Below are 23,225 nucleotides of genomic sequence, written 5' to 3' on the forward strand. Positions count from 1 at the left end.
TGTAACTGTTTGTTACATGCAATATGCTTTATGGACTTCACCAGACAGAGGTTGCTCTCCGGTTTTGTGATGAAACAAACGTATGGTTGAATTTATTCTGCCACTGTGTCTTCTTATTGTCTCAGCCTTTAGGCTTATATATCACGGTCGTAATGCATATAAATTAACTAATAGGTTATAGAGAAAACAACGCAATTAGCACAACACATAGGTTCTAATATGGCTTTTTTTCCTGGCTTCCCCGGTGATTTGACCCACGCACCGCTACTGCGTTCAAGTGAAATTTCCCCCTGGGAAGTAAGAGCTTCTGATAACTCCGGTAGCACGTGCAAAAGTCTACCTTCAGACCAAGGTAGGTCGTAGTGGTAATGTTGTGGTCAACACAATATGACTTTGTTAGCATATTTAGCCCTGAGTAGAAAATAATCCAACCGCACATTGACAATGGCCGGCCTATAGGAAAAAAGTGTCACAGCACTTTTATTTAGTTTAATAAAATATATCGACGCAGAGCTTTAAAAAGAGGGACAAAGTGCTGTTATTTAGAGCGATTTGCCTAATTTGTCAACTCACACACAATTTCCGTCCTTTGCTTGTCTCGCAGGTCGCGTGGGCTGGGCAAACTCAAGGCTAGCTCTTCACTTTCCTCTGGTATTTATTTAGCAAGCATGATAACACAACACTCCCGACAGACACAAGCAACGACTATTCCATAAATGTAGCAGCCTATACACCTAAACATTAGCGATCTTACATGCTGTATTGCGTGGAAACGAGACTCTTTTTCAGTCTGATCAACTGTAGGCTACTAACAACAGCAGCTGCATAGTCTAGCCTACTATGTGCCCTGTCCCTCTGGCCGATCAACGTCAATCTCCCTCAACGAAGCGTTGTGTGTCTATTTATAGACCATTTGTATGTGAGAAAATGTGAATGGGTCAAATTTGGTTTATATTCAAACTTGGGCTGACTAGGAAATTCAGGCTTTTTCAGTCCAAAATGATTAACTGGAAATAATCAATAAACACACGAGCTGACAGACAGTGAGTAAATGTTTTATTAGGCCTACAAGTTGCATAGGGCAGCACTACGCGATGCAAGTCTGCATAAAGCAAGCTCAGCCCTGTGTGTTTTATTGTCCAATCATGTTGCTTTCTCCGTATACGTGTATAGGAAACCCCCCTAGTCCTTTTAAATATAATTCAGATATGAACAAGTACAAGGTTGCTGTAGTTTGACAGTGTTTTTCCAGGAGTTTTTTTAAACTCATGTGACCTGATTAGAAAAAGTATGGTCCCATCACAGCCCATATTAAACCTTTTTACAAGAGATGAATCATGTCATACCGTATAAGGCATTGAGTTTTACGTGGTTAGGTTACCAGATCAAGAAAAACTACGGCCCCAGAATTGTTTTTTCGCCACACCACTCTGGGACCTGTGGTGCCACCTCTGTGCTCAATAGTTAGTCCTATACTGAAAAAAATCACCACAGTTGGTTTGCACTCGAGCACTATTATGTATTTTGCCTCTCATTTTCAGCTATTCGTGTCGGACTGCTGATAGGCTACAATTAGCTTACACCTGCAAGTAATTTGGGTTAATGACGATTCCGTTGCCTTGTAGACCCGCAACAGCCGATGGATGCTCCTTGTCCTTTTCCTATTAGTTCCTATGGACTTTCAGTTTTGGAGAGGGATATTTTGTTGCCTGCAAATTGCTGGTAATTATACTGTTGGAATGTCCCAAATTACCTTTAATTGACATGCCCATTTTATAAAATAATTGTCAATGTTAAAATAGTACCCTCTATTGCTTGTCCAGATGTTTTAGGGTAAAATAATTGACCCTTTCTTATGTGAGATGTTAGTTTTATTGCGCCATAGAAGTCCGTTTTTTTTTTGTTGCGCTTTTGGCATATTTTGATATGTACTTTAATAATAATGATAATAATAGTAGGCTACTACTACTACTACTACTAATAGTAATAATAGTAATAATTAGAAACTCATGCCTAACTGAATTTAGGTCTTTGCATCAAAGGACCTCTAGATTGCGGAAAACCTTCCTCCACATAAGTTCCATGCATTTTCCCTTCCTTTGTTACTGTCAAACTGCATTTTAAAAACTTAGGTGAAATTTAAACCTTTGAATTTAACTTAGATTGCTTTGTAACTCATGGGGACAGGGTTAGGCATTTTCATGCTCAAACTTGTGAGATCTTCGGATGGCTGATATCTTAAAAATAGATATTATTGAGAATTTATTTTAAACTGAACTGCATACAAAATCCAGATCCACATAGGCCTCCAAGCAAAATCCATCCAGTCATTTCTTCTTATTATTATTATTATTTCTTCATGTCCAAGAAATTGTAAGACAAAACTTCGGATGAAATCCAAACAAAAAATGAAAAGTCTCTAATGTGATAGTTGGAGCTATATTTAAAAGTGGATAGGCTACGCGGTTCATGTACAAGAGGAGGAGAAACACTAATTTAAATGTTGAAATTGAGTAAAGTCAGTTGAGGAGAGCGGATAGAATTCCATCCCATTGTCCCACATCGCGTCACATCATTTGAGTTCTCGGCATAGATTCCTGGTGGTGGCTTGGGTACCAGTGTCCGAAATTGTTCATGTATCCACCGGAGGGCGCAGGTGTCCCCTTATTTGCCATGGAAACGTCCCAAAGTGGCGGCATCCCCGGGGAACACGGTGACCCGGATGACCCAGGGTGCAGGTGCTCTCCCTCCGGTCCGCCCGGGCCATGCTTCATGATCTTCTTGTACTTGGAGCGTTTGTTCTGGAACCATATCTTAACCTGCAACAAGAAATAAAATGGAGTATATAAAGCCTGCAATTAGGCTATTATTGTAATCGTTATCATCATTAATAAGCTATTATCATTATTATTATTACTAGTCTATTCAGTATTCACTATAATAATAATAATAATTAATTATAGTATCCATGGACTCATTGCTGTTGTTAATATAATTGTTATTGGATAATATTGTTATACACCTTTGCAAATTGAGCGTTAAATTATTCAAATTATAACTGTAGGCTATATGACTGCATTTTTAGCGCCAAGGAATAATAAACATATTTTCCATATGAGAACAATACGTTGGACTAAAAACAGAACATTCACAAGAAAGATAAAATAAAGCTGGTGGGTGGGTTCAGGTTGCCAGGAGAATTAACTGTAAACCCCACTACAAACTGCTCAAACAATAAGTTTGGCATTCCTTTGCGGTTGTTTTCCCCATTATATGAACAATGCAGGGAATTTACAGAGATATTTTGATATGGAGAGAGCCTGGTGAGACGTTTATGTAACCGCAACACCCACAGCGTGGTAAAAGCAGCTCTAGTAAAATCTAATTATGAATTACAATTGATTGTGGAGATGAGTGGAAAACACGCCTCAGATAGCCCACATTTCGCAAGGGCTCATAAATTGACCAAAATGAGAGATCTGCCCAAGAGTGTCACCCCAAACACGCTGATGACAGAATTACTGTTGTTGTGATGTCTTGAATTAATTAAAATTTTCCCTTTTCCACATTTTGTTACCTTACAGACTTATTCTAAAATTGATTAAATTGTTTTTTTTCCTCATCAACAGGTTTTTAGAAATTTAGCAAATGTGTATAAAAAAAAAAAACTGAAATATGACATTTATATTAGTATTCAGACCCTTTGCTATGAGACTCAAAATTGAGCTCAGGTGCATCCTGTTTCCATTGATCATCCTTGAGAAGTTTCTACAACTTGATTGGAGTCCACCTGTGGTAAATTCTATTGATTGGACATGATTTGGAAAGGCACGCACCTGTCTATATAAGGTCCCACAGTTGACAGTGCATGTCAGAGCAAAAACCAAGCCATGAGGTCAAAGGAATTGTCCGTAGAGCTCCGAGACAGGATTGTGTCAAGGCACAGATCTGGGGAGGGTACCAAAAAATGTCTGCAGCATTGAAGGTCCCCAAGAACACAGTGGCCTCCATCATTCTTAAATGGAAGAAATTTGGAACCACCAAAACTCTTCCTAGAGCTGGCCGCCCAGCCACACTGAGCAATCGGGGGAGAAGGGCCTTGGTCAGGGAGGTGACCAAGAACCCGACAGTCACTCTGACAAAGCTCCAGAGTTCCTCTGTGGAGATGGGAGAACCTTCCAGAAGGACAACCATCTCTGCAGCACTCCACCAATCAGGCCTTTATGGTAGAGTGGCCAGATGGAAGCCACTCCTAAGTAAAAGGCACATGACAGCCCGCTTGGAGTTTGCCAAAAGGCACCTAAAGGACTCTCAGACCATGAGAAACAAGATTCTCTGGTCTGATTAAACCAAGATTGAACTCTTTGGCCTGAATGCCAAGCGTCACATCAGGAGCAAACCTGGCACCATCCCTAGCATGGTGGCGGCATCATCATACTGTGGGGATGTTTTTCAGTGGCAGGGACTGGGAGACTAGTCAGGATCAAGGGAAACACGAACAGAGCAAAGTACAGAGAGATCCTTGATGAAAACCTGCTCCAGAGCGCTCAGGACCTCAGACTGGGGCAAAGGGTCACCTTCCAACAGGACAATGACCCTAAGCACACAGCCAAGACAACGCAGGAGTGGCTTCGGGACAAGTCTCTGAATGTCTTTGAGTGGCCCAGCCAGAGCCCGGACTTGAACCCGATCGAACATCTCTGGAGAGACCTGAAAATAGCTGTGCAGCGACACCCCCATCCAACCTGACAGAGCTTGAGAGTATCTGCAGAGAAAAATGGGAGAAACTCCCCAAATACAGGTGTGCCAAGCTTGTAGCGTCATACCCAAGAAGACTCGAGGCTGTAATCGCTGCCAAAGGTGCTTCAACAAAGTACTGAGTAAAGGGTCTGAATACTTATAAAAATGTGATATTTCAGTTATCTTTAATACATTTGCTTAATTTCTAAAAAACAGTTTTTGCTTTGTCATTATGGGGTATTGTGTGTAGATTTATGAGGGGGATAATGCTGTAACGTAACAAAATGTGGAAAAAGTCAAGGGGTCTGAATACTTTCCGAATGCACTGTATATTAAGGGGGACCTGCAGGCTTTACTAATTTTCAGAGATGGGACCAAGTCACTATTGTTCGAGTCACAAGCAAGTCTCAAGTCATAAGGTCAGAGTCTCAAGTCGAGTCCCAAGTAGAACGAGGTCAAGACTCGAGTCAAGACCAAGTCAAGTCGAGTTGAGTTACAAGTCTTCAAGTCAAGTCTCAAGTCAAGTAAAAAATTAATATATATATATACATGCAACGACTTGTTCAACTTCAAATCTTTGTCTATTTATTGAGGCTACCAGACAGCTCTTTTCATCATTTTGTCTACAGCATATTTTTATTAGCCTGTGTAATTGTAAAATATGGACATTGTAGCTGTGGTAAGGGCATGAAATCAGCTGATGGCAAGGCAGGTTGACGTGCTCTGAGTGTAGATTTATTAGGCGCCATATCATATACACAGGCAATAGCCCAAAATAAATTGCCTCTGTCTAACAGGAGCTCAAACAGGAAGGCCTACATAATATAAGCACTTAGCCCCCAGGACCATACAATTAGCCTACCCAATTGGCAAGAGGCTGAATGTATCTCACAGGAGAAAGCATCCGAGCAAGCAAAACAGCGCCCCTCTGTCTCTCTACGGGTAGGCCATCTATCTGATGCTGTCTGGTCCAAACGAGTATGACATTGTTGCCGCCCATAGCATTCAAGGCAAGTGAAGCCAGCAAGCATCTGGCCTCCCTTGACAAAAAAATATATAAAAAACTAGCCAATCAGCGGTGAGCTAAACTGAGCGAGCTCAACTGTGAATGGTCCTGGCATACCAAAAAAACGTGTCAAGGGAAGCCAGCTTGGATTTGGCATCACTACTGTCAAATCCCATTGAGAGCATATGTCATTGACAGAAAAACTTGAATTGTTGCATCTCGTTTGTCCTCCGGTGGCTAGCTAGCCAGCTAGCTAAAATTGTCCCTTTCCTAAATTAGCCAAGGATGGAGATTGGTATTTGGACTTGTGGTTTTACTTAATTCTCCGTACTGGCCAATGATTATAACGGCGATTCTGATCCAACCATTAATTCATACATTGTTGTGCACCTGGCCTGAGAGGATGGAAGTTCAATATTTAGCTACATGTATAAGGCTAATGTTAACTAGCTAACATTGCCCATGAATGGACGTTAGGCTAGCGAACAAGCATTTTAGCCAGGTAGCCTAGGACAACAAAAAATAAAAGTGTGTACTGTATGCCAGAGTGATTGATAGTTTCCTCAACATGAAAGAGAAGAGGATGGCATTGGCGTTTCTCTACAAGTAGGGTGAGTCAACATGTTTTTCTACTTGCACGAACGCACATGCGCACACAAAGAAATCAGAACCATGGACGATGGGGGCTTGGATTCCCCAGTGATTTTACCAATGCACCGCTAATGCCTGCTGGCCTGATTTCAATCCTCTCTTCCTACAATTTGACATTTGCGCTGCACACGATCCTATAGCTGTACAGCAAATCATCAATCTGTTCGCTAGCGCACTCTGCCTGTGTTGATTGACAGTCTGCTGGTCCAATCAGTGTGCCGAATGTGCTTTTCACTTGCCAGTCTGTTGCAGTTTTTTGTTTGCAAGGGTGATGCTGCGGCTACTGTCTCTGGCTGCGTGTAGCGTAATCCACATCGACTCTGTGCCACAAAATGAGTGACAAAACATTACAAAACCTGGGCAGATAATTTCAGGTAATCAGTTTCAAGTCAATGTCGAGTTCTGAGTCTTGAGGCTCCAAGTCCAAGTCAAGTTTCAAGTTTTTTTATTTTCTGTCAAGTCTCAAGCCATCAAATTTGTGACTCAAGTCAGACTTGAGTCCAAGTCATGTGACTCGAATAGTCCAAGTCATGTGACTGGAGTCCACAATTCTGCTAACTTTTACGTTGTTTTCTCTGCCTTTAGCCTACACATGCTCAGTTCTGATCAACGTCAAAAAGAAAAAGAGTAGGGCCATGGTGAATAACCAACATATTTCTCTCCCATAAACACATTAGGACACTCCCATAGGCCTAACCGTAATAATGTGGCCACCCCTATAAGTGTTAAAATGTTATATATACAGTTGAAGTCGGAAGTTTACATACACTTAGGTTGGAGTCATTAAAATAGTTTTTCAACCACTTCACAAATTTCTTGTTAACAAACTATAGTTTTGGCAAGTCGGTTAGGACATCTACTTTGTGCATGACACAAGTAATTTTTCCAACAATTGTTTAAACACAGATTATTTCACTTATAATTCACTGTATCACAATTACAGTGGGTCAGAAGTTTACATACACTAAGTTGACTGTGCCTTTAAACAGCTTGGAAAATTCCAGAAAATGATGTCAGGGCTTTAGAAGCTTCTGATAGGCTAATTGGCATCATTTGAGTCAATTGGAGGTGTACCTGTGGATGTATTTCAAGGCCTACCTTCAAACTCAGTGCCTCTTTGCTTGACATCATGGGAAAATCTAAAGAAATCAGCCAAGACCTCAGGAAAAAAATGGTAGACCTCCACAAGTCTGGTTAATCCTTGGGAGTAATTTCCAAACACCTGAAGGTACCACGTTCATCTGGACAAACAATAGTACGCAAGTATAAATACCATGGGACCACGCAGCCGTCATACCGCTCAGGAAGGAGACGCGTTCTGTCTCCTAGAGATGAACGTATTTTGGTGCGAAAAGTGCAAATCAATCCCAGAACAACAGCAAAGGACCTTGTGAAGATGCTGTAAGAAACAGGTAAAAAAGTATATATATCCACAGTAAAATGAGTCCTATATCGACATAACCTGAAAGGCCGCTCAGCAAGGAAGAAGCCACTGCTCCAAAACCGCCATAAAAAAGCCAGACTACGGTTTGCAACTGCACATGGGGACAAATATCATACTTTTTGGAGAAATGTCCTCTGGTCTGATGAAACAAAAATAGAACTGTTTGGCCACAATGACCATCGTTATGTTTGGAGGAAAAAGGGGGACACTTGCAAGCCGAAGAACACCATCCCAACCGTGAAGCGGGGGTGGCAGCATCATGCTGTGGGGGTGCTTTGCTGCAGGAGGGACTGGTGCACTTCACAAAATAGATGGCATCATGAGGAAGGAAAATTATGTGCATATATTGAAGCAACATCTCAAGACATCAGTCAGGAAGTTAAATATTGGTCGCAAATGGGTCTTCCAAATGGACAATGACCCCAAGCATACTTCCAAAGTTGTGGCAAAATGGCTTAAGGACAACAAAGTCAAGGTATTGGAGTGGCCATCACAAAGCCCTGACCTCAATCCTATAGAAAATGTGTGGGCAGAACTGAAAAAGCATGTGCGAGCAAGGAGGCCTACAAACCTGACTCAGTTACAGCAGCTCTGTCAGGAGGAATGGGCCAAAATTCACCCAACTTATTGTGGGAAGCTTGTGGAAGGCTACCCTAAACGTTTGACCCAAGTTAAACAATTTAAAGGCAATGCTACCAAATACTAATTGAGTGTATGTAAACTTCTGACCCACTTGGAATGTGATGAAAGAAATAAAAGCTGAAATAAATCATTCTCTCTACTATTATTCTGACATTTCACATTCTTAAAATAAAGTGGTGATCCTAACTGACCTAAGACAGGGAATTTTTACTAGGATTAAATGTCAGGAATTGTGAAAAACTGAATTTAAATGTATTTGGCTAAGGTGTATCCAGGCTCTGCTGTAGCCGGCCGCAACCGGGAGACCAATTGGGCGGCGCACAATTGGCCCAGCGTCGTCCAGGGTAGGGGAGGGAATGGCCGGCAGGGAGGTAGCTCAGTTGGTAGAGCATGGCGTTTGCAACGCCAGAGTTGTGGGTTCGATTCCCACGGGGGGCCAGTATGAAAATAAAAAAGAATAATGTATGCACTAACTGTAAGTCGCTCTGGATAAGAGCGTCTGCTAAATGACGTAAATGTAATGTAAATGTGTATGTAAACTTCCGACTTCAACTGTATATTTTTTAACCCACTGTTAATCCTCCAGTGTATTTTAACACTGACTAAATGGGTATATTAATAAAAATTGTTTATCACATTCCATGCCCGCAACGGAATGAACAGTTCTGGCAGATGTAATAAAAACAAAGTGTCACATAAAGAATTTTCTGTGACAGAATGATACTATTGTCTTTCAAGTTTCAAGTTTTAATGTCACATGCACAAGTACTGTGAAATGCCTTTCTTGCAAACTCTAAACCCAACAATGCGATAATCAATCATAATGTAATACTAGAAAAAAAAAAACGAGAAATAAGAAGAAATATGAAATATGTCCTCATAACTTTGCAGGTTGGGGATCTACAACTAAATCTAAGACCTCCAAAAACACTGATTTTCAAAAGGGGGACATCCTTAAATCAGCTGTTGAAACTATAACAAAGTGATTTCCCCACCCGTTTTGTTAAAATGCTGAAGGATGACAGTGCAATGGATGAAATAGTTTTAACCATGTTCTGAGGCTAAATAGTGTTAGTTTACATTTACTTTGTTTACAAACATTGGAGTAAAACAAGCTTATATTTTGGGTTCTGATGGGGTACGACTGTTTAACTAAGTTCATGAGGCATTTATAAGTTATATTCTTCAAGAATCAATGGGTACATATCATTAATTTATAAGTCCAAAAGTGATATAGCGACTGCAGATTACCACATTAATGTTGAATTGCATTGAACTTATATTTATAACGTCAATCAACAGCATGCTAATGTAAGTAGCTATTCCTATAATAATTGGTTTTAGATTTCAACAGCGACTCTCAGCTGACAAGGGCTTTCAGTCTGAAATGTTTGGTAATTAGGTAGGTCAAGAATCACGCTAGAAAATCCTGTCCCACATATCCAACTAAACCTCAATGTGTGTACCGTACAATTTGGGGAAACCACTCTCCTTAGTTAAATGTGTGGTGACTGGCGAGTGGTGGTGAGTGTTTCTGGTGCAAAAAGGTCTACGCATAATCTGCCAGGTGGTTGCTGCTCATAGAAGGCCGGAGGACACGAGTGATTCCAACAAAGCAATGTTAGAACCCCATTATCTATATCTAGCTCCCTTATCAATATGACCCTTATCAATATGACCTTATCAATATGACCGTATCAATAGCTACATAATCAATCATTCCTGCCTCCTCCCAGGTAACATAGTATCAGAGAGGTTCCGAGAAGTGCTTCTACATATTTAGCATATACATACACTGAGTATACAAAACATTAGGAACACCATGGGTCAGTATCCCATGTTGACTCCAGTGCTTTCCACAGTTGTGTCAAGTTTTTCTTTATGTCCTCTGGCTGGTGGACCATTCTTGATACACAAAGCAGGTGTTCTTAATGTTTTGTATGCTCAGTGTATATAGGATAATTTTGCAAGGGTGCCAGGTTTTTTTTATAGGAGAGAGAAAGAGGGTGTTGAATAGATATGAAGAAGTAATGAAAGAGAGCATGTTTGGCTAAATTTATCTTAGAAAAAAGGAGAAAGGTGGTAAGTGCAGTTTTACAGATGAGCGTAGGGAGGTTTAGTGGGGGTAGAGGGGTACAACTTTGTGAGAGAAAAGGAGGCCATTGATTGGTGGCCTGTCGCCATGGCCGCACGCGTGTCCTTTATATACTAGACATATCATGTCTCTAAAGTCCTAATGAATGCAACTTTCAGATGCATGTATACATGAAAATCTCTCCAACTCGATTTTTAAAAGTATTGTTTTCAAGAAAGAAAGTCCTGGCTTGATGTAATCTATACGTCTTTGAAACCATAAAGTCAAGTGTCTGTGAATGGGACGGTCACAATACTGTAGTTCTATCCGTCAGTAAACTCGATAGTCTAGGGTGATTTAATCCATTTAAGGATTGCACATTAAACCGATTAATGTAATAGCACATCTGGCATAACCCAGCAGAAATCTGCTTCACAAAAACAAAATGCCACAGCGTAATGCCATCCACTTGAAAAGGCTTTGGAGGACATTAGTTATCTGACACCCCCAGTTACAAAGCTATAGGCTACTGATGTCATATCCACACAAGTATGTAAAAAGTGCAAAAAGTCACCTCTTGACGCTTTCTCAGATATCTGTCGTGTAGCACTTATATGGGATTACTAAGGCCTCCTCTCTTAGCAGCACATCACAGCCTCTACAGCCTCAGAATGGTCTCTTACCACAGAGGATCAATGAATGCATTTCATATCCGTCGATACGCCAAAAACAATCTTTACTCCAATTGATGTAAAGCAGCATTGAGAGTACATATTCCCTTTGGATTAGCCATGAAGTATGTTTTAAGTCCCCAGGCAAACGTAGTGAGAGCGATCTCTAGATTTCAGGAACTATAGAATGATTACCTGTGTGAAAGCAGTAAGCTCTCCCAAAGTTAGACATTTAAAATAATGTAGTCCTACCAAAGTCTGTTCTTTCTCTGCAGTTCTTTTCTCTCATTTTGGGAACCCCAAAACTTCCTGGGCCTCACAATATTTATACCAAACGTGACGCGATAACTTCCTAAAGTCGCTTCCTCTATTCCTACTGTCAGACAAAATGGCCGCGGTTGTTACTCCCCTCTCCCTTCTTCTTCCCTTGCCAGACAGACAGCGCTTGGTGAGAAGTGAGGAGTTAGTTTCAAAAGAAACCCCTTGGCTGAGAGATTGAGGGCTTAAAACTGAAGCAAGCGCTATATAGGCTAAAGGAGATGACTGAGACTGGGGTGTTACCTCTAAAATCCTCAAGGAATGAGAGCTCAGGGCCCTTATTCATAAAGTGTCTCAGAGTATAGGAGTGCTCATCTACAATCAGGTTCCCCCTCTTCACAATCTTATTTATTATGATCTAAAAGGCTAAATGTATCCTAGATCATCACGCCTACTCTGAGACTCGGGCCAGTTTCCCAGACACAGATTAAGCCTAGACCTGGACTAAAAAGCATGTTTAATGGATAATCACAATTGAAACTGTTTTTTAGTCCAGGACCAGGCTTAAGATGTGTCCAGGAAACCGGGCCATAGTGAATACAGGCCCAGATGAGTAAGTAAGTAATAGTAGGAGATAGATAACACAGTAGTGATACAAGTAGCAGCAATACAGGACGGTGATACACCATGCTCTTCTGCTGCCTCGGAACTGCCATGCCAGCTGAAGCCAAGGGCATTCATGTTGCATTCAAATATTCATGAAAGTGTGTGTGCCACTCACTCATGATGGGAAACAATATCAGTTACAGGCCGAGAGAGTAGGCTAACACCTCCATGAACATGGCAGGACATCAAACTAATGGAGGTTGTTACCTAGGAACATAATATTCCAGTGTCTTCTCCTATATGCTAAATGATACAGCATTGGAAGAGTCAACACTTTAACTACTTTTAGTGGAAATTCTCAAAGCCTTAAATTACATACCTCCATAACATTAGGCTCCATTCTCATTTTTGATGAGACATTTGGCCTTAACCGTATCTAATCAGGCACTTATGCATATAGTGTTGTAGCCTATATGCAAAGAGTAGGCATGCCATTGAGAATGGGTATGCACAGCCTGATCAGTGTAATACAACTGCTTCTGCTTTTATGGGTTGGATTTAATCAAATTTGCACTGCTGTCCCACACTCCAGGTAAATCACATGCACTGACAAAATGCATCTTTCTCCATTTTTTATTTTCTTTAAATGCATTCCCTAAAATATTTCTATATACTATAAGAACTGTTACATTTTTCTTGAGTTTGGGTTTTATTTCTCTAAATAAACTGGAGCAAACCTACCTCAGACAGATGACATACAGGAAGTTGAGTTACAATATGCACCTAATTATGATGCCCAATCAAATGTCAACCCTGCTCATATTGGAGTAATGCCATTGAAATGCTATATAGTTTAACACCATGAGTTGATGTAATGCATTTTGACTAATTGCATTTTGACTAAACTTCTCACCACCTTGTGAGATGAGATGCTTACAAAGGAGGAACATTTTGTCCAACTCGAGTTAAAAATTGGCTATAGGAATTGTTCACTTGCTGCCACCTTTGCATAATGCTTGCACATTCATTCCATTCGAACTATTGAGACCTATACAGACCACGTTTAAAAAGAGACTGACACGGAAATTGTTGTGCGTTGAAGAGCCTCTTGTAATAAACACCTTATTGAACAGTTATATCAGTAAAAATAACTGAAATAGACTACTAAAATTGGCCCAAAATACCGAAATATGTACCTGCGTTTGAGTTAGTCCCAATTTTGCTGCCAAATCGGCGCGCTCAGGTAGGGCGAGGTATTGGGTTTGCTGGAATCTCTGGTTGAGCGCCTGCAGTTGTAAGCTTGAGTAGATTGTCCGAGGTTTTCGGATCTTCTTCCCTTTTCCGTTCAGTCGAATTTCTCCATTCTCGATCACCGTGGTTGGCTTCTCAAGCTCTTCAAAAGGATGAAGACATTTTTATTTGTATTTTATTTCACCTTTATTTCTCCAGGAAGTCCCATTGAGGTCAGAACTTTTGGAATAATAATAACAATATTAACAACAACAACAACAATAATCATAATCATAATAATCATACATTTAATAAATAATACATGTTTAATTTATGCCATTTAATTTGCCCTCAATGGGCAAGAGCTCAACTTTCTTTTCTACCTCATGTTGCAAAAGAGGTCATTGAGCATGAGGAATATAATGACTCATGAGGAATATAATGACTCATGAGGAATATAATGACACATGAGGAATATAATGACACATGAGGAATATAATGACACATGAGGAATATAATGACTCATGAGGAATATAATGACTCTTGAGGAATATAATATAATGACTCATGAGGAATATAATGACACATGAGGAATATAATGACTCATGAGGAATATAATGACTCATGAGGAATATAATGACTCTTGAGGAATATAATGACTCTTGAGGAATATAATGACTCATGAGGAATATAATGACACATGAGGAATATAATGACACATGAGGAATATTATTATTGCTCCCAATGATTCCCATTGTTATGAAGTTTGCGCATACCAACTAGTGCTTAGGGAAACAGCTGCGTTAGGCCCCACAAGGCGTTCATAGTAACATGACACTGTATGACTCCATCCTTATAATACAACCAGGGAAATAGCGTTAGGAGGTTGAACTTTAATCTACCTCACTTTTTGTTTTAAATGGGTGTAAGATTTAGATTTGATTTGCTAAGTTGAACAATAATTGCAGAGAATTTAGGTAGGAGGTAGGTAGCCCAACGGCTAAGGGAGTTGGACCTGTGGCCGAAAGGTGGCCGATTTGAATCCCGGGGCCGGGCACTGGAAAAACTAGCGGAATTGATCTGGCAACTGGAGGGCTGCTGGGTTCACGTCCTTAAGACATTCCCCTACTGTTGGGCGACTTGGGCCCTTAACCCAACAACATGCTCTCCATCCAGAGGTGCTGCAGCTTGACCCTGTGCTCGTCTCAACTGTCTGGGGCAGATGAGAATGAGCAGTAGACACATTTCTGTTGTTTGCTGTAACTAATGGACAATACAGTTGTATTGTAATGTATTTTTGAGTGGTATTTGTTGCATTGGAACTGTTCAATCTTGATTGTCCCTTTTCTATTCTAAGCCTGCCATTCAAATAGCAAATAAACATAAACTCATTGGCCTTACATGACATGCTACTGCACAGCCAATTTTCCAGTGTTAAATCAACACTGACAGTGTTAAATGTAACACTGATCCAGTGTCTATACATGCCCACACTTTTCAGTGTTAAATTAACAACTGTATTTGTTAGTGACAGAGACATGGTTGTTGCTGTCTTTTTTTTTGTTCTGTGGCCTTCACCAAGGAAGATCCTAAGCAAATATGCTATCATTGAAATGTAATTCTTCAATGCAATACAAGTATTTAATAAGGCCTTATTTTGAGGGCTTAGTTTCCCCCTATTACAGTGGCCTAAAACTCATGGCTTTCAGGCCTGCAAGTCACTTTATGATGCCTTGGCAAAGTGACTGCAATTCCTATTGGAATCCAGCCAGAGTGGGGATAGCCAACATTTTGAATTTTTATTGACCTGCAACCTGCATTCAGAATGATGACTCCTGGGTCAGGTAGACAAAGAAATGAGACTACCTAAACCATATAAACTGGAACAACCATTTCAGTAACGGGTACAATAAGTCCAAGTAACATATTGGATTAATTTAGAAAAATTTATTTATATTTAAGTAGCATAAGATTCATTCAATAATCAATGTACATGCAAAAACATAGATATTGAAACAAACAATTCTAAAAATCGACCTGCAATACAGCATGCTGGGAAATATGATACTGATGGGTGTGGTGTTGGTTTAACACTGGTTATTAACTCCAACACTTGGGTTATTTTACACCAATGAGAGTTTATTTATCACCTGAATCAACGCTAGAAATGTTACACTGAAAAATCAACACTATAGGTAACACTTGCCAATTTGCTGTGTGACTATGCAGAAACTGTTCTTTTGTTTTGGTCCACTAGATTAAAACAGCGAGAAAAAACTATATTTGTTGTTATTGGAAATATATTTCACAGCGATTTAGATGGTACAATGATTCCCTACACTATTCAGTGAAATTGAGCGAACAGTGTAGAATTTTAGCAACCAGGAAATGACAAAGCGATTTCCATTAGATAACGCTGTTTATTTTATCAGGGGCCTTAAATACTTACTGACCTTCCAACATGGCCAACACACGAAATGCCTGTAAAATAGCCACACAAACCCTTTCCTAATACGCGGGTAAAAAAATGTCATTTTCTGTGGAGAGAGTTGATAAACATGGCAATTGCCAAACATGCAGTGGAGACATCACAGTCAGTCAACGAAAGATGGATGACATTCCCTGCCGATTATCGTACACGTTTTTGATGTTGTGTAAGTATACATAGGCTGCTAAACCCCTAAGCGAGCTCACCCTCATCATAATTGAATTTTTTTGGCCTATTGGTTGATATTCCTATGTGAATGTCTTCGAGCTTTTAGTCACAAACAGCTTCACACTCCCAAGTAGGACTAGCCATTATGAACAACTTGGTTTTAAGTATAGGCTACAGGGTTATTTTGATCAATGACATTAGGCTACGTGGAATTAATGCTGTATGCATTTCGTTAAACGTTTTGATAAAAAAAATACGAGGTATAATGATGTGACTATCTGTCTCTTAACATATGAATTAAGTAATGTAGGATCACAGAAGCAATAACATCATCAAAGACAATGGCTTTCAGATTACACGTTTTGTCTGGGCACTGTGCTTTGTGGGAGACCACAGGACAAAATGTTTAGTGGCTCGATTTTTTCCTCTAATTTGAGACGAGAACAGTCCCTTGCTTTATCCATGCATTTATCTCGAGGTTCAGTAGCCTGTAAACTATTGACCCTAAAAATAAAATATTTTCGAAAGTGCTCAGGTGTTTTAGACTACATATGTGACATGGGAACAATGGCGTTTTGTGTTGCTAATGACTATCCTATTAATTGATAACACCTTTAGGTCCGAGCAATGTTTGCGTAATGCTGCTTACTATATGTTATGAATTCCCTATATTTCTTTAGTGGTTTATTTGTAGGCTTCTGATAGGGTTTAGGTAGGCTATATAAGTGCCCAATTCTAGAAGTTTAGAAGTCCATCGCGTTCGTATAGCCTTCGCCACTGTAGCGTTCGTATAGCCTTCGCCACTGTAACCACATCTTGAAAATGTCAACAAACATTGAACAAACTCCAAAATGTCAACACCAATGTTTTTAAAACGTACCTGTTTCCTCTATTCTCGTGTGTCCCAGACCGTTGTTGTGGCTACTGTGCTGGTATGGCAGGTAGGCACTTGGGTGCTGTGTGCTTACGGTGCTGTGGTAAGGGTAGGCTAGCGGGCGGCCATAGGATGACGCGCTGGAAGAAAAGGGGCTATCGTGTTGCGAGGGTCCGACGGGATGCAAGCCGTGCGCTGGATAGTGGTTGTGGGACAAGCCGGGGGAGTGCTGCTGGTGGCCGGGATAGCCGTGTGCGAACTCCAGAAAGGCCGATTTGGAGGGATCAGAAGCAACCAGACTGTCCGACAATGAACTCATAGTCATCATTGAGCGGGGGTCCATAAACTCGAGGCGCAGTTAAGGGCACCATAGAGTGCTAAAGATGGGACCTATGCATATCCACTGAGTAGGCAAGTTAGGCTACCTAAAAAACAACACCAAGAGCACGAAGCGAAAGTGACGAGGGTATTTCCTAAATCCTTCCGCTTGTCTCCAAATTCTAAATTACGCAGTCCCTTTATTTTATCGTCTCTAAAAAAGGGAAGAGGAAAACCTGCACTGTTTCTCCGAACACTTTGGGCATATGGTTTAGACTTGTTGCTACCTCGCTTGGCACACACGAGCGCGCCTGCTCATTGGTTGCGGTGGCTAATCATGGCATACTGCCTCGAAGCCAAACCATATTTAACTTCATTAACACTAGCAACATGAAGTCAGTCTGGGCAGGAATGACATTTCAATGCAGCAGAATTTGGACACAATTTTACTAAATGAGAAGATAGGCCTACTGTAACAGATATTAACTAGGCTAATCTAATGTCAAGCATGTTTAGATTTTGTTATGTAGTCTTTTAGCGTTTGCAAAAATGGTCAACAAATTGACAACTTTGCCAGCGATGTTTTTACGTAAGGACAAACCTTTTGCGCACAAGTTAGGCCATAGGATAATCAATTATATATATATATATATATATATATATATATATATATATAATATGCCATTTAGCAGACGCTTTTATCCAAAGCGACTTACAGTCATGCGTGCATACATTTTTGTGTATGGGTGGTCCCGGGGATCGAACCCACTACCTTGGCGTTACAAGCGCCGTGCTCTACCAGCTGAGCTACAGAGGACCACATGTAATTCAATCACAAGTCTAAATGCCACAGGTTGCTGTCAACCTGTAGGCCACAGGTTGCTGTCAACCTGTAGGCCACAGGTTGCTGTCAACCTGTAGGCATATAGCCTATATATATATGTATATGTATATATGTATATGTATATATATGTATATGTATATATATATATATATATATATACAGACCTAATTAAAATGCAATACACATAGCTACATGATAAGCCTATGCATTTCATTTACATCTGGCGCCAAATGCGTGATTTAGCCTACGCATGACTAGACTCCAGGGAGGGCACAGAAGCCCAACACAGTGGCTATAATACGGTTGTAGATTTGACTTGATCAAAACGCTCAGATGCATCAAGATAAAACATAAAGCACGCACACACACACACACACACACACACTTTCCCAGCACCTGTATAACACACAACACACACTAATCATGTTTTTCTTTTAACAAAAATGCAACTCTTCTTTAGGAGGTTGTATTTGGTGAGAGGACGAGTTGTAATTAATGATCGTTTCTGAAGAAGGATGGGAGGCTGCCCCTAGCTATCAATCTAGTCCGTGATGAAAGAAGACGTTCACATTCGACTGGAAGCCATTACATAGTCGGTCAAGTGTTATCTATGTCTGTAGGTTGCAGACAGATGGATGACGATAGATATCAACTTGAACGCACACCGGCCTGTAGGTTGCAGACAGATGGATGACGATAGATATCAACTTGAACGCACACCGGCCTGTAGGTTGCAGACAGATGGATGACGATAGATATCAACTTGAACGCACACCGGCCCCGGGCCCAGCGCATGACGGATGTAGCGCCGAAGACGCTCTAGGCCTAAATGGCACATTTAGAGTCATCACTTTATGTAATTCAATCACAAGTCTAAATGCCACAGGTTGCTGTCAACCTGTAGGCATATAGCCAATGCCAGAGATCTAGCCTATGCTGCTTTTGGTAACAATTGAGCAACGTTCGAAAGCTAACGGTTCAGGACTGAGACTCCCTTAATAATTATGATAGCCTAACTATTAGCTCTGCACACTAGCCTACACAGTAATACGAAAATAAAAATAATACGGTAGTCGTTATGATACACCATTCATCCTCATATTGTAGGCTATGTAATCATGTTCCAAAGTCTGCTATTCGGTGGAATTAAATAGGCCTATCCCATAATAATGGCTTATATTTCTTTCAAATAATATTGAAAACATTTAGGCTATAACGAATGTAGGCATTTCAATTGGTTCACCATATTAATCTTTGTGTAACACAATCATTTTCGCTATTTGTTTATTACAGGAAAACTGAAGGTTTTTTCAATACATAAAAATGCAAAAAAGCAACAACAATATTGTATGATAACACATCAGGTGCCTGCCAGTTTTAAGAGGATACAAATGCAGAATCGGCTTAAAGTGCGTGATAGGAAAATAATTACAGAGGTTAGGTTAAGTCACAACAGAAAAAAAGCAACGAACTAAAGCACTTTGAAGTGAAAACAAATCACAATATCCACTTGGCTGGCAAGGGGCCAACAATGCAACCATGTTACCATGCAATAAGCCAACAAGTTAGCACATTTAGTTTCACCAAATGTCCATTTGTAGCCTATATTAGAAATGGAACCCAAGGTAAAGCCTAACTCGATAGGTTACATACAGTTTTAAAATCCCCAAACGTGTCAATTTAGTGCAAATAAAGAAACCATATGAACAGAAACGGTATAATTATTTGACGGTGGCAGTTCGCCCTACCTCTTGTATTGACGTATTGACTTGACAGCTCTTTGAACGCCTGTAGCTATCTTTTGTAGGGAGCCGCAGCGCCAACTCGATCTTGGAAAATTCAGCAAGAATGCACTGTGTAGTCCCCAGGTAGAAGTTAAACCTGTAGAGTGCATGTCTTGTTGCAACGTTAAGCCGACAAAATCCCTGCCATTATCAGTAGAATAATTAAACATTTTTCATGAACATTTAGACCTATAAAGTAATGTAATTTAGTGTTTACTTGGATTGCTGCACAAATCAAGAATATGTTTGGTCTATAAATATTATGTCCTGTTGTTGTAAATTGCATAGGCCAAATGTAGGCTAATTGATCTTATCCGGAAATGATTATATCAGTTGGTATGGAGTCTTCGTATAGGCTATTGCAAAAAAAGCTAGGTCTATATAGCCTACTGAAAATGGTTACGGTCTGAACGATAAATATTTATCTCCTGAAGATAAGAAGTCGTAACAGTTTCAATTGAGAAATTCACACTGTACTTTTATCGCTGTGCTGAGTGCCAAGAAAGAGCACAGTATTGGCACTCTCGACTTTAGAAGTGCATGTTTGTTGTCTTCTGCCGAAGGACCCGTGTTATTACGCCAAAATAATGACGTGTCGAGAATGATAGATTCCTGCGCTTTCATCTCGCGCCAACATTCTTCGGCGCTCTGATTTCTCTGTAACGGTCGGACACTCCCTCCCCCTCGCATGAACCATGTCATTTTAGCTCTATGTTGCCAGCTCGTGAATTTTTATCCAAGACAAGCCGGAAGGGTAATTGAACTACACTGGGACCATGCTCACTGTGCCAATAGCGTTGAGAAAATAAGCAACAATTAATATCACATTTATAATACAATGTTTGGCTGTAGCATTTCATTTTAAGGGGTTCAATGTGTTGATGTGTATGTCACCCCTAAACCTTGAACCCCCCCCCCTTAGTAACATTTCCATCACCACATCATGCTAATCTTGAAGTCTAGCATGGATAGATGCACAATGTAAAATAGAAATGTCATTAATCATGATATATTAGTCTCCTATGAGTTTGAGTTCAAATCATGGGTTCACACATTGTGTCTCAGTCTGTTCATCAGCCTCCACAGATTCTGTAAGGCCATGCTTCTGAATTAGTATACCACCCCACTCATCTCAGTGTGGCACAGTATACATAAACCACAAGTCATCAATCACCATGCACAAACTCAAGAATTTAACACAATATGCTATTCACTGTCATTGTACATTTTAGAATATAATTACACCACAGGGCAACAAACAAAAGGTATTAAAGGTGATTTGTCTTGTACTCCCTAAGAGCATGGAATAGACATCACCCTTTGGTTGACAGGCAGACCACGGGCTTGTAAGTTCAGTGTGTAGATCCAGACAGTGGTTGTAGATTCAAGACTGTGGTGTCCCACAGGGTTCAGTTCTAGGCCTATTTCCCGTTTAGCTGTTCCCCCGAGGTCATGTCATTAGCTGGTATATAATCTCTCTATTCTCATGGTGCTGATGATGCACAAATCTCCTTGACTCTGGGATGAAAGCTACTAACAACTTTCCTCAACTCAACAGTATGAAAACGCTATTCCTTTCTTACATTTACATTTTAGTCATTTAGCAGACTTATCCAGAGCGACTTATAGTTAGTGCAAGTACCTAACAGAGGTAGTGATGAGGAGGTATGTCCGATGAAAGGATACAGATTGAGGTATGAAAGGGTAAAAACGTTCTAATGATGGAGGGATGGGCGTTGCTGGGAAGCCAGTGACAGCAGGGTTGCCAAACTGGTGACCTGGCACCAAGCAATTGTTTTGGGGCATGTGTAGGTAGCTAGGTGGAGTCGTGGACGCTTGTCATAGCTGTGCAAGGTGAGGGACAGATGAGAGAGAGAGAGCAGGGGAGACTCAGCCTCTCTTTAAGACTGTAATTATGTGTGCATTATGGAGGAGAACAAAGCCAGGCCCTGCAGCCATGGAGCAGGGATGTGCCCTTATTGTGGCTTTTATTCACACTGTGGGGAAAAAAGTTAATAACAATACTTCTCAACTCAGCCCAGACTGCTTGGCGTCTCCCCTCCCACGTGTGTGTGTGTGTGTGTCTGTGTGTGTGTGTGTGTGTGTGCCGAGCACATATGATACAAAGAAAGTGCTACACTTTACAGTATTTAAAATCTGTATTCATACACAATTGGAGTCAGTCTGAGAGAAAGAGGTTAGAATACATTGCATTGTAAATTTAGACCTGGATATCATTTCCGTTCGGTTTAAGGTTTGGACCCAATTTCAGGTCTATTCTGGGATGGAATTAATCTCTATTTTAAAATGTGTGATCTCCAACATGGTTTAGCCACTAGTGGCCAATTATAAGCTTTGTTTGATGCAATTAATAATGACGTTGAATAAAATAGATGAAACATTGGAGCTCCTCAGGGCTCCTCTCTACCAAGGCAAATGTAACATGATACTAATACGTGTGCCATATAGAGTAATCAGCCACAGCCTGGCCATAACCACAAGGGTATTACAGAATGAGGCCCCTGGGACAGATTATGTCTTATTATGGATACACCTGTAAGGACCACAACTGTCTATTTTTCTCATGCAGTTTCTACTTTGCAGGCATTTGGTGTTTACTTAAGTGTTTTTTAAACCCCATGCCGACAGATCATGTGGGCAAAATAAGAAAATCGAAAGTGTGTGTGTGCATCAGTGAGAGTAACTGAGGTGCGTGCATCACACCACAGGCAACCAGAGGCAACAACAATTAGTCTTCAATAATCAATGGATTTGCCTATTTAAGACATGCTTTTGGTGTGCTGTCTGTCCATCTCATTTATTGTGGACTTTATTAATCGGGATTCAGCACCCATACTTTTTTAGGAATAATCTGAGAGTGAGCACATTAGCCTACCCACTGGGCACACACTGGTTGAATCAACGTTGTTTCCACGTCATTTCAATGAAATGATGTTGAACCAACGTGGAATAGACGTTTAATTGACGTCTGTGGACAGTGGGTAGGCTACCTTTTAGTATTTGCGCAGATCAGATTCTGATCAAATGAAATCATCGCAGGTCGCTGTAAAGTAGTTTATAGGTCGCCCACATTTGAAGTACGCCTATAGGAAAATCAAAACGAAGCCCACATGTTCTGTAAATTAAGATGGTTATATTTAGTTTTGGCATTATATTGTATAGGCCTATGCAAATTACAAATTTTGCACATATCAATCAACATTTAATATCTGTAAATAAAATAATAAATGTCCAGTTACATTTTTTTTTAATGGTGGACAAGAAATTAGTCGTTGCTCATTCTGATTATTAATAACAGACACATTCACGATTTCGCGTAGCTATAAACTTGTCCTAACCATGTTCTGAAAACTACCAATTTGCCTCAACAAAATAGAAACGAATATCAAATTACATTTTAGGGCCA

General features: G+C 40.4%; 1 protein-coding gene across 1 annotated transcript; it reads right to left on the reverse strand.

The window, feature by feature from the left end:
- Positions 1-1,039: 1,039 nt before the first annotated feature.
- LOC311104481 (homeobox protein Dlx4a-like) lies at positions 1,040-17,436 on the reverse strand. The gene is made up of 3 exons (XM_084146330.1): positions 16,859-17,436; positions 13,289-13,485; positions 1,040-2,819 (listed from the first exon to the last, which is right to left on the reverse strand). The coding sequence occupies exons 1-3, from the start codon at positions 17,193-17,195 to the stop codon at positions 2,568-2,570; spliced, it is 786 nt and encodes a 261-aa protein (XP_084002456.1). The 5' UTR covers positions 17,196-17,436; the 3' UTR covers positions 1,040-2,567.
- Positions 17,437-23,225: the final 5,789 nt, after the last annotated feature.

Source organism: Coregonus lavaretus, assembly GCF_964263955.1.
Source record: "Coregonus lavaretus genome assembly, chromosome: 28".
NCBI classification, from domain to species: Eukaryota; Metazoa; Chordata; class Actinopteri; order Salmoniformes; family Salmonidae; genus Coregonus; species Coregonus lavaretus.

Bases quoted from the DNA above. Each gene is read 5' to 3' on its own strand.
- LOC311104481 (XM_084146330.1), bottom strand. From the start codon at position 17,195: ATGGACCCCCGCTCAATGATGACTATGAGTTCATTGTCGGACAGTCTG. The intron at 13,486-16,858 runs GTACGTTTTAAA...ATCCTTTTGAAG, and splicing joins CACGAGAATAGAGGAAACAG to AGCTTGAGAAGCCAACCACG. The intron at 2,820-13,288 runs GTACATATTTCG...TTCTTGTTGCAG, and splicing joins TGGGACTAACTCAAACGCAG to GTTAAGATATGGTTCCAGAA.